This window comes from Bombyx mandarina, chromosome 21, assembly GCF_030267445.1.
Source record: "Bombyx mandarina strain Sakado chromosome 21, ASM3026744v2".
Classification (NCBI taxonomy): domain Eukaryota; kingdom Metazoa; phylum Arthropoda; class Insecta; order Lepidoptera; family Bombycidae; genus Bombyx; species Bombyx mandarina.
Window position 1 is genome coordinate 1,092,006 of NC_143227.1, and position 12,175 is coordinate 1,104,180.

The window sequence follows — 12,175 nt, forward strand, 5'->3', positions numbered from 1 at the left end:
TAAAAATAATTTAAATATATGGCTACATTGCCGCTACGAATGTAGGCGAAATAACAGTTGCTCGGCTATGTAAGATCTTTTGGTAGTATTCAAAATCATAATGGTATATTTTTTTCAATTGCCAGCACAGCTAGCTGCGGTCGCAGTGGTCGCCGTCTGTTGTATTTCTATGGAATGTTTTTTGTTTTTTTTTATTGGTTAGATGGGTAGACGAGCTCACAGCCCACCTGGTGTTAAGTGGTTACTGGAGCCCATGGACATCTACAACGTAAATGCGCCACCCACCTTGAGATATAAGTTCTAAGATCTCAGTATAGTTACAACGGCTGCCCTACCCTTCAAACCGAAACGCATTACTGCTTCACGGCAGAAATAGGCAGGGCGGTGGTACCTACCCGCGCGGACTCACCAGTAATTACGCAAATTATAATTTTGCGGGTTTCACTTTTATTACACGATGTTATTCCTTCACCGTGGAAGTCAATCGTGAACATTTGTTGAGTACGTAATTCATTAGAAAAATTGGTACCCGCCTGAGATTCGAACACCGGTGCATCGCTCAATATGAATGCACCGGACGTCTTATCTCTTAGGCCACGACGACTTTTAAGACTTTTACGTTTAAGAACAAAAAATGTTATAAATACTGGCTACTTGTTAATCCTCTTACGTTGAATTCATTTGTGGGACAATCAATACTTACGTTCATAGTGACGCATTAGACGACCGTTAGGCCGTTCTATCCGTTTTCCGCGTTAAAATTTATCTTTTATATCTAAAACTGCGAGGCATCTTTTCCTGATATTCTAAGTATAATTTTTTACTAATAATAATAATAAATAGCTGAAAAATATAGATTATGGTGATTGAATCAATTATTTATATACCTTTATTTCATTTCTACTATCGCCAACGTCCATACCATGTTGAAAACACCGGTTCTCGTCCGATCACCGAAGTCAAGCAACATCGGGCGTGGTCAGTACTTGGATGGGTGACCGCCTGGGAACACCACGTGATGTTGGCTTTTTGTAATTTTTTACAAACCTTGTATTCAAATTTTCTATTGTTTTCTACATATCTTCAGAAAAAAAAAATTAGCTTAAATTCATTTCCGGAAATTTCTACTTGCCAATGAGTAGAATCGAGCCAGGCGTTTATGTGATTAGGTATTAAAAAAAAAGAAACAAAAATTGTATTTTCATTATGCAAAGGCACACAATAAGTAGATATCTCTTATCCTCTCATTACCTAATTAATTATAGGTTGATGGTGTTTTTTAGGTATACCTACTTCAATATTTTATATTGCCCTATTTTACTAACTTACTACTTAGTTGATAGCTTCGAGGGGCTATTCCATCTTAACTGAACTGGTAGGAAAGCCTCAGCTCAGCCTCAGCACAGCCTGAGAATTTACTAACACTCACTCTAGCAAGAGCAGTGCTTTGCTGAATCAATCATCGGATCTGAATCGTGACCCATTGAGATCTGGCGTGTGACCCAGTGGGTTGTGTCTATGGGTTATGTTGCAGGTCAAGCTCCAACATCAGAGTTGGACGAGAGTTGTGACTGGTCATTTCTAAAAGCACTGAGATTGGATCGGGAGGATCCGACATGGCATGCTTAGGGTGAAGGCGGTTGTGCATTGCCCCTTCTTCTGCACCGGGAATATAATTCAAGGGTATATGTAAACAGGATGGTAAGTTTGTAGAAAACTGAATAAAAGCATTATAATTTTCTATCCCCTATAAGTATTACAAGTTATTCGCACATATCAGCATTTCGGGGACTGCAATTTAAAAGAAACAATAGCTTACATAAAGCATGTGAATTTTAATAAAAATCCTTGAATTATAAAATAATAATAAAACTTTTGTTTATACATTTATTGATGAGATTGAGGGTGGATACAGTAATGCAGCGTAGCTTTCTTGTAAAAGTATAAACAGTCAATTTTCTGCCTGCTCCAGTTGTGACTAGGTGGAAGAAACACTCAGCAAAATGCTTTGGAAAATTTTAAGAACAGATTTGAGAAATTTGGAATCAACAAATTATACAATAACAAAATAAATGCACAGTTGGCAGTTCTCTCTAACTTTATTCTTACTTAAGTTACTTTAATATGTTTCTAGTGATGTATATTAAATTATGAATTCAATAAGGATAAACAATGACAAATGGTCTGATCGTTAAATAAAAAAAAAGAATGATGTTCTACTTCTGAGAATTTATTATTTTAAAAACATGTTATCATCAAATCATCAAAATTCAGACCCTGCTAATATTCACATTCAAACAAATGAATCCCTGAGCATATTTACTTATCCAATGTAAACATTATATTTTGAAACTTTTTACTTTGCTTCCTTTACATTAACTACAATTCAATATCACCACCCTCTTCAATCAACTCGCCTGTTGCAGGTACCATGACCGGAGCCTCAATAATCTGTTTCCTGCCTTTAGCATCCACAACTTCTATTGTCTCGGGTTCGACTTCCATTTCTGTGGCTTCTAAAGCTTGTCGCTGTTTCAGACCAGCCGCTGGTGACCTGTAAATTATCCAAGGAAAATCTGTTTTATTGGATCATCATTACATTTACTTAAACTTAAATCAATTTACAATAGGTCGTATTTTTAGTCAAAGAAATGATTTTTTTATTGCCCTTGTAGGCAGACGAACATACGGCCCACCTGATGGTGAGTGGTTACCGTCGCCCATGGACTTCAGCTATGCTAAGGGAAGAGCCAAGCCGCTGCCTACCTGCAGAGATATGTTGAAAGTGAATTAGAATGCAGCTAGAATATAGTAATATCTTTTTTATGATAATTGTCTTGCATTTGCAAAATCATAACCATCACTACATAGTATAAAACAAAGTCGCTTTCTCTGTCCCTATATCCCTATGTATGCTTAAATCTTTAAAACTACGCAATGGATTTTGATATGGTTTTTTTTAATAGATAGTGATTGAAGAGGAAGATTTATATGTATAATAACATTCATTAAATAGTGCAGAAATCAATAATAAATTACTGTTTCCGAGGCGAAGCAAGGGTGGGTCGCTAATTCAATAATAATTCGCTTAATATGCAACATTTATCTTTGTAAGGGAAGGTGCTTTTTATTTAGTACTAGCATCAACAGTTTGATGTTTGTAATTGAGCTTCAATTAAGTTTACATAATTAAAATAGCTGAAGAAGTTTTTTTGCTATATTCTTTCTAAATTTTAATTTTCAAATGGCTCTGTTGTAAAATTGCAAAAATGTCGCTTAATTATGTTTTAACTTCGATAAAGCGGCACGACACGAGAACCCTCTCATCGTGGCCGCCGGTAACTACATTCCCGATCCTGCGGACAGAATGGAAAGCAGTCGACGTCGCCCAAAACACGTCATCTCGGATCCTCCCGATCCACTAACGGTGCTTCTAGGTACTTCAAGCACCGGTCACCGTTCTCATCGAACCCGTCGCTTGCGACGAAGGGCTCGACGAGTAAATTAACTCTCAGACACAGCCTACTGAGTTTCTCGCCGGATCTTCTCAGTGGGTCGCGTTTCCGATCCGGTGGTAGATTCTGCGAAGCACGGCTCTTGCTAGGGTTCGTGTTAGCAACATCGTCAGGTTGAGCCCCGTGAGCTCACCTACTAAAGTTAGGGTTACGCTGACATAGCCTCTCAAGGCTATCAGCTTAGGTAGGAAAAAAAAAAAAAAAATTATGTTTTACGGTAGCATTGGTCGATATTGTGTAATAGTGTGTAATTGTTATTTAGTTGTAATAGTTTTTGTGAGAGTTTAAAAACATAAAACAACACTCCAGTGTACAAATTTAAAATAAAAATTTCTGACTCTTGTTGCATTGAGATACCGGTACTTATTCACTTCATTCACATCCTGGTTCACAGTTTATTCGATACCATGTATGGCTGTCGTATCACATAAAACACAAAATAACACTTACTTTATCAAAGAGATGTCTCTCTGGACTTCTCGCACGTCTCTTTGCCACTCTACCTCTCTGCCCTGTCTCAATCGCTGCATAATATAATTATTACTCCTTCTCTGTCTAATCTCTTCCACTTTCTTCATAGCTTCGATTGTTTTAGCCCACAATTCGCGATTGTATTTCAAGGGCACATTTCGTCTCTTTTCGAACTCAAAGGATGGGTCTATAGACAATTCCTTACCCGCAGTCTTACGGTAAGCTTTAGTCCATTTAGTTTTACGGGGATTCTTCTTCTTTTTAAACGCTGCGTGGCATTTTGAACGACAGAATCTGAAAATCTGAGGCCAGATTGGTTAGCTTGTTGAGTATGGTAATCTTTAGGGGCATTGTTGTTTATAGACTCACTTTGCAGTCATTCCGGACAAATTGGATTCCGTGTCCGGGATAAACCCTGGATGAACAGAAATAACATGTTTCTATACGCATTTTATTGGTTTTATGCACGTGTAGCGTGCACTGTTTTGACAGAAAACGTCAAAAAGAAACAGATTATGCATACACCTATTACTTGAGAAAAAGAAATAAGAATTTTTTATTTTTAAGGGATTTTATGACCTGGTAACTAAGACCTTTAGGTTAAGTCTTATTTTAATTTACATTTTAATTTTTATAAAAATGTTATGTGAAATGAAATGAAACGAAGATAATTAATTTGAGACATTAATCAACTGGGATGAAATTAAATGAAATGAGATGAGAGAATTTGCGAACATTAACCTTGCAAGAGAAGTGCAATAACAGAATCTACCATTAGACTTTTTTGGCGGGAACGCGAAGAGTGAAGTTGTGTGGTTTGTTTTATCTTGTATAGTATAATTAGTGTTTCTTCAGGTTTAAATGTGTAATAACGGTGGTTTATTAACTGTTTAATATCTATGAAAGTGCACAAATGTGAAAAAATGCAACAAAGCCATTGGACGTAACTTCTCGGGATCCTCCAAAGACCACTAAAAATCTCAGTAAATGACCACAATTTTACTGAGATTATATTTCATCCCATAACATCTCATCTCATTTCATTTAGGCCGTTTTCCAATTACAGCACAAGAGCGCATTATACGGCATAACGCTCAACTAAGCTTCAGCATAATTCGGCATTGTGCGTCACTGAGTCGCATTATGCTCTGTAATTGGAAAACTACCATTAAGTCACTGAGTCGCATTATGCTCTGTAATTGGAAAACTACCATTAAGTAATGATTAATTACAGAGCATAATGCGACTCAGTGACGCACAATGCCGAATTATGCTGAAGCTTAGTTGAGCATTATGCCGTATAATGCGCTCTTGTGCTGTAATTGGAAAACGGCCATGATTTCATCCTAGCTGATCTCAAAATTCTCAAATGAATCATGTTCATTATCTATGTTATGTCGTGTACACCATAAACAATACACATGTATACTCAAGTACCATATATACATCTCATTTCAATTTAGGTTTATTTTACTCCGCTCCTTAAAATTTTTCAAATACTAATGTATGCTTTTATAATAATAAGGGAAGATGTTACAGACTTGACATAATCATCGCAAAAGTTGGTTTTAGAATTTAAAAAAATGAATTTGACAAAGATTATCAAAAATATGCCTTTAGAATTAGTGTTAATGAGACTTTAAACTTACTCAACCTTAAGCATTATCAAAAAGGAAAACGAAAGGAAGAATAAGGTTAAGAAAAGACTAAATAATTTATCCACCAAGAGATGGCGCTAGAATAAAACAATGACTTACTTAACACTAGAGTGCGCGATCTGCATTTTTCTTATAACGAAAAAATAATGTCAATTTAAAAATAAAACATATTTTACTAAATTATTTACAGTACATACCTACTCTATGATATTTTAATAATTTATTTTGTAATATCATGCATTATTTTTGTTCATTTTGTGTTGCAGATCTCTTCATCAGTGACTTTCTTAATTTAACCACAGTTGTTTATTCCTGTGGGACGGATGGTTTATTTTCAAATGAGTATATTTTACCTAGTCGCTGTTTGTTTAGTCAAATGAAATATTATTTAAGTGTGTATTTTTACTGGATTTATGCTTTTTGTTAAGATTTAATGAAAACGAATGACATTTATTTTAGGATTAATTCATTAAATTCTTTACTGTACATATTCTTGAACAATGTTAATTATACCTAGTCAGGTCATAGATTCTGTCACATGTTTAATGTAAAATAATTGCAACAAGTTTATTCATTACTAGCGACCCGCCCTCGCTTCGCTTCGGAAACATTAAAATACACATGAAACGAAAAATAAAAAATAAAAAAAAATTAAAAAAAGTAGCCTATGTTCATCAGGGACAATGTCGGCTTCTAATGGAAAAATAATTTTTCAAATCGGTCCAGTCATTTCGGAGCCTATTCGAAACAAACAAACAAACAAATCTTTCCTCTTTATAATATTAGTATAGATGTAACCATTCATATACCAAAATGAACTTAACAAAACATAGATTCTTGTGACACTAAAGTTTATTCAAAATGACCTCCGTGATTTTGAATACAGGCCTTCAATCTGCGCGGCCAGTCGTCTATCGCAGCACGAACGAGGTCCATGTCAATATCGGCGGCTGCCTTAATCAAGGATGTCTTGAGTGACTCCAAATTGGGATGAGGCTTTGAGCACGCCTTTTCCTCCAAGTGTTGCCATATCTTGTAATCTAACGGATTCAAATCTGGACTGGAGGAGGGCCAGTCTTCGTGCCGGATGAAGTCGATTTCACGCGCCGCCAGCCAGTCTTGTGTGCTCTTCGCTCTATGAGCTGGCGCCGAATCTTGTTGGAATACCCAGTGCCTGTTATTGAACATGGTATGAGAAACAGGTTCCACAAGGTTCGTCAGGACTGTATTTTGATACACAACTGCATTCGTTTTTACACCTTTCTCACAAAAATGTACCTCTGTTAAGCCCCAATAAGAAACTCCCAACCATACCATGAGCGAGGATGGAAAATGACCTCGTTGGACACGCGGAATACGGTTGCTCGCTTCTTCACTACTGTGTGCGTACACCTTATCATTTTGTTTGTTGTAGCTCTGTTCTACGGTAAAAAAAATTTCATCCGAAAAAAGAATTTCCCGATATTTTTTTCCCGCGTACCGCTGCAACAAAGCGCGGCATCTCTGCAGTCTCAGGTCCATTAGACGAGCATTCAAACTATGTCCTGTTTTTCTTCGATATGCCCGAAGCCCTAAGTCTTCATTTAACACTCTTTTCACCATGGTTCTGCTTAACCCCATCTGAAGGGCCAACAGTTTCTGCTTACGTTTGGGATTTCTTTGAATTCGCGCCTTCACAGCTTTTATCACTGCTGGAGTCCTAACAGATCGAGGGCGACCACTTCTTGACCTGTCATCTACACTAGAGGCTTCATTGTATCGTTTGATGGTACGATAAACGAATCTTTTGGTTCTATTCAAAATTTTCAGTATGTTAAAAATTTGAATTGGCGCGTAACCGCAACGATGCAACGCAATAGCTGCAACACGGTCTTCTTTAAGCGTCCACTCCATATTTAAAAATGAGTAAAATTCTAAAAGTATACATTTTTATTTTCATGAACAATTCGAAATTCGAATTCAATAAACTTTTTTGTGGCCAGCATTCTAACAGAAAAGTTTTTACTGTGTGACAATACTTATGACCTGACTAGTTATATATATCGTTCTTCATTACATATATATATATTTAGCCATATCCATAGAGCTGTTTTTCTTTCGTGAACCATTTCATTTATGTTTTTTCACCAATATCGATGGAAGCAATTAAGATCAGAATTAGGTAGCTGGAAGGTAATCTAAGGATACAAATATTTCGGTCGGATCATTTGTATGGGTGGTATGGAAGTACTTTTTAAAGACATGATATAAAACCTTAACTTTAACTTTAACCGGTTAAATTTGACTTGAAAAGCTTTATTACGCGGCGCTTAGTGAAGACCAGAGGATTTGTCGGAACAGATATCTAAGTATTAACTTAAAACCTTAGGTACATTTATTTGTAAGATGAATATTTAGATCTATAATATTATTTTATTATTTATGTAAGTGTTTTTGGGTGGTATCACGTGCTAAAGTTATGGGGTAATAAAGTACTTCGTGTTTTTATTGTTTAAATTTTAGTTAGTGAAACCGAAGGAATGACGTAAGACTAATGTACATCGAAATGATATCGGTATATTGCCACTTAAAATCTATGAAAGAGTAGCCGGGGACTAAAATAAATATATTTCAAACACTATGATGCCCGCTCCCATATATGCCGTGAGCTTCTCCATTGAATGAAATATCTCAATAACAAACCCATTAGCCACGGAATAGCTTTCGTATGAAGCTATTTAGTCGTTTTTTTTTTTTGTAGTTTTAGTAGTTTTGGTATTAATAACGCGACAATATTCAAAGCGTCCATCGTTTAGGCAATTCTATTGCGAACTTTGCAATTATTATGAGACGTGCCCCGTGTGGTCTCATTTAAGAGACATTTGTGTGATAATCAGATACAAACGTGATGTAAATTTTTATTATCATATTAATAAAGATGCTTACGAGTACGGCCCACCCAGCTTTGATTTCGTAATGTGTTAGTTAGTGAGTTATTTTAGGAATTAATTGGTTAGTTAGTGCCAGGTTTTCGGGTAGTCATGGAAAAATGATCGCACAATTATTCATTTATATAAAATAGCTAGCTGTACCCGTCCGCTTCACTGGGCATTTAAAATTAACATTATTATTTCTCACCCCCACAAAGATTGTCATCATTAACGCCCCCGCAACTGGTGTAGGGAGGCCAACACTCACATAAATTTTAGCCTATCCATTAAGTGCATGTATTTTCTACATGGATACCAAGTTTCAAGTCAATCGGATCCATGGTTCAGTAGTTATAACGGAACATCCGTAAAAACCACTGTAGATTTATATATTAACTAAGTAAGTAAGGTATTTAATAATGCTGTGGGAGATATACGAGAAAGGGAAGGTCTTCCACCGAGCGGGTGATTGCTCAGTACACCGACGGTCCGAATGTTGTTGTTCGGAATTTGTATCCTTCTCAAGCTCATCTTGAAAATGTCGTAAGGGAGGTTTAGGCATCTGTCAAATATCTTGTGTTGTATGCTAGCTACCGCCACAATGCACAAAATATATTATTATCTTTATCTATCTATATCTATATATACCTAGTCAGGTCATAAGTATTGTCACACAGTAAAAACTTTTCTTTTAGAATGCTGGCCACAAAAAAGTTTATTGAATTCGAATTTCGAATTGTTCATGAAAATAAAAATGTATACTTTTAGAATTTTACTCATTTTTAAATATGGAGTAGACGCTTAAAGAAGACCGTGTTGCAGTTATTGCGTTGCATCGTTGCGGTTACGCGCCAATTCAAATTTTTAACATACTGAAAAATTTTAATATAACCAAAAGATTCGTTTATCGTATCATCAAACGCTACAATGAAGACTCTAGTGTAGATGACAGGTCAAGAAGTGGTCGCCCTCGGTCTGTTAGGACTCCAGCAGTGATAAAAGCTGTGAAGGCGCGAATTCAAAGAAATCCCAAACGTAAGCAGAAACTGTTGGCCATTCAGATGGGGTTAAGCAGAACCACGGTGAAAAGGGTGTTAAATGAAGACTTAGGGCTTCGGGCATATCGAAGAAAAACAGGACATCGTTTGAATGCTCGTCTAATGGACCTGAGACTGAAGAGATGCCGCGCTTTGTTGAAGCGGTACGCGGGAAAAAAATATCGGGAAATTCTTTTTTCGGATGAAAAAATTTTTACCGTAGAAGAGAGCTACAACAAACAAAATGATAAGGTTTACGCACACAGTAGTGAAGAAGCGAGCAACCGTATTCCGCGTATCCAACGAGGTCATTTTCCATCCTCGCTCATGGTATGGTTGGGAGTTTCTTATTGGGGCTTAACAGAGGTACATTTTTGTGAGAAAGGTGTAAAAACGAATGCAGTTGTGTATCAAAATACAGTCCTGACGAACCTTGTGGAACCTGTTTCTCATAGCATGTTCAATAACAGGCACTGGGTATTCCAACAAGATTCGGCGCCAGCTCATAGAGCGAAGAGCACACAAGACTGGCTGGCGGCGCGTGAAATCGACTTCATCCGGCACGAAGACTGGCCCTCCTCCAGTCCAGATTTGAATCCGTTAGATTACAAGATATGGCAACACTTGGAGGAAAAGGCGTGCTCAAAGCCTCATCCCAATTTGGAGTCACTCAAGACATCCTTGATTAAGGTAGCCGCCGATATTGACATGGACCTCGTTCGTGCTGCGATAGATGACTGGCCGCGCAGATTGAAGGCCTGTATTCAAAATCACGGAGGTCATTTTGAATAAACTTTAGTGTCATAAGAATCTATGTTTTGTTAAGTTCATTTTGGTATATGAATGGTTACATATTGAATAAACTTGTTTCAATTATTTTACATTAAACATGTGACAGAATTTATGACCTGACTAGGTATATATAAAAATGAATAGCTGTTCGTTAGTCTCGCTAAAACTCGAGAACGGCTGGACCGATTTGGCTAATTTTGGTCTTGAAATATTTGTGGAAGTCCAGAGAAGGTTTAAAAGGTAGATAAATATGAAAATGCTCGGAATTAAATAAAAATAACAATTTTGTTTTTCCTTTGATGTGTCCCCCGTCAGACGGATTGCTTTTGTTTGTTTTAAGTTTATTTTATACGAAAGCAATACAAAAGCTCTTATGAGTGTGCTATGTTCGATTGCCACAAAAGAGGACGTGAGGTGGCGGGCCTTGTTGTTAAAAACCAAACGTTTGCTGTGTCAATAATCAAGGAATGTGTCAATAACCGGGTTTTTGGTTATTAATTGTTTGTTAAGCCGAAAATTGGAAGTGGTTTTAATGAATTTTTATTTTAAAATGTATTGTCAGTATATTTAAAGAAAATTCCTTGCGTAAAATAATTGATGACAGATGCACGTTTACGGTCCGAGGACTCTCTGTCGCTCTCTTTTTATTATTATTTTAATGCTCAGTTAGGTGAACGAGCTCACGGTCCATTTGGTGTTAAGTGCCGCCACATACCTTGAGTTATGAATTCTAGGGTCTCAGTATTTTCAGTACAACAGCTGCCCCACCCTTTAAACCGAAACGCATTACTGCTTCACGGCAGAAATAGACATGGTGGTGGTAACTGCCCGCGCGGACTCACAAGACGTCCTACCACCAGTAAAACTGACTAAGCAATATGTTTGTCAAAAAATATGTTTTTGATTTGACGATTGTGATAGGCGTTATAGAATAGGACCATATATACTCAGAGCGGTATGGCCGTCTGCCTACTCCTGACTCTGATTGCTAATTCGTGTTTTTTAATTCCTGATACTTATTTTTTTTTAATGATGGATTGCTGGTGGCCGAGTGGCCTTTTCAGTTTCACAGAACTGGTGTGCGAGCAAATGCTCAGCCAAGAGGGGTGGGATTTGCTAACAGCTACCCAAGCGCCTCCAAAGGTGGCCTAACAACTCAAGATACTTGATACTCGTCTTGTCGTCATACTTGATATTTACATTCCGATAGAGGCACCCGTCACGTGCGGACGTGCTCATCGTCCACTCGATCGCCCGGTCTTTGTTCGCCCGGCTTTTGTTAGCCCGGCCATTGTTCGCGCGGCCTGTGTTCGTGATACATCTGCCGACCAAGTGTGTTTCCTGGAAGCTTTTATTTGTTTTGTTTTAGTTATTTTTGTGTTCGTGGAACATTTGCCGACAAAGTGTTTTCCTGCAAGTATTTATTTGTTTTGTTTCTTTTTGTAATTTCTGTTTTGTTGTGCTTTTTCTTTGTCCTGTAGTAATCGCGCCGCATTGCCACCTGTGTTCAATAGAACCGCTCAGGTCCGAGAAGTTGGGGCCTCGCCGCAAGGCGAGTGTTTCAAGACCCGGGGCCGCCCCACCTGGGTACTCAGCGATCATGGACGCTGTATTCGCGGAATTCCTCCGACTTCGCCACCCACAGCTCGCCTCAGAGTTTCTGGCCTTCAAGGCCAATCACACTGCGAGCCCTCTCGAGGACTCCGCCGCGCTCGCTGCTCCTGCGTCGCCTGTACCTGCGTGCAGAGCTTCTGCATTGAGCACCGCAGCCTCTGTCGTGCCTGCCGCTCCCG

At 37.9% G+C, this 12,175-nt stretch overlaps 1 protein-coding gene and 1 non-coding gene across 2 annotated transcripts; one reads left to right on the forward strand and one right to left on the reverse strand.

The window, feature by feature from the left end:
• The first annotated feature begins 908 nt into the window (after nucleotides 1–908).
• LOC114240399 (5S ribosomal RNA) lies at nucleotides 909–1,027 on the forward strand. Its single transcript, XR_003624500.1, has one exon. It is a non-coding gene; the product is annotated as a 5S ribosomal RNA (ribosomal RNA).
• An 846-nt stretch (nucleotides 1,028–1,873) lies between these two features.
• RpL24-like (ribosomal protein L24-like) lies at nucleotides 1,874–4,514 on the reverse strand. Its single transcript, XM_028170757.2, has 3 exons — nucleotides 4,356–4,514; nucleotides 3,966–4,288; nucleotides 1,874–2,554 (listed from the first exon to the last, which is right to left on the reverse strand). The coding sequence occupies exons 1-3, from the start codon at nucleotides 4,434–4,436 to the stop codon at nucleotides 2,380–2,382; spliced, it is 579 nt and encodes a 192-aa protein (XP_028026558.1). The 5' UTR covers nucleotides 4,437–4,514; the 3' UTR covers nucleotides 1,874–2,379.
• Between the last annotated feature and the right edge of the window lie 7,661 nt (nucleotides 4,515–12,175).

Coding starts and splice junctions, on each gene's coding strand:
- RpL24-like (XM_028170757.2), bottom strand. CDS start 4,436: ATGCGTATAGAAACATGTTATTTCTGTTCATCCAGGGTTTATCCCGGA. Junction 4,289..4,355: donor TTGTCCGGAATGACTGCAAA/GTGAGTCTATAA, acceptor ATCTGGCCTCAG/ATTTTCAGATTCTGTCGTTC. Junction 2,555..3,965: donor AGAGACATCTCTTTGATAAA/GTAAGTGTTATT, acceptor GATAATTTACAG/GTCACCAGCGGCTGGTCTGA.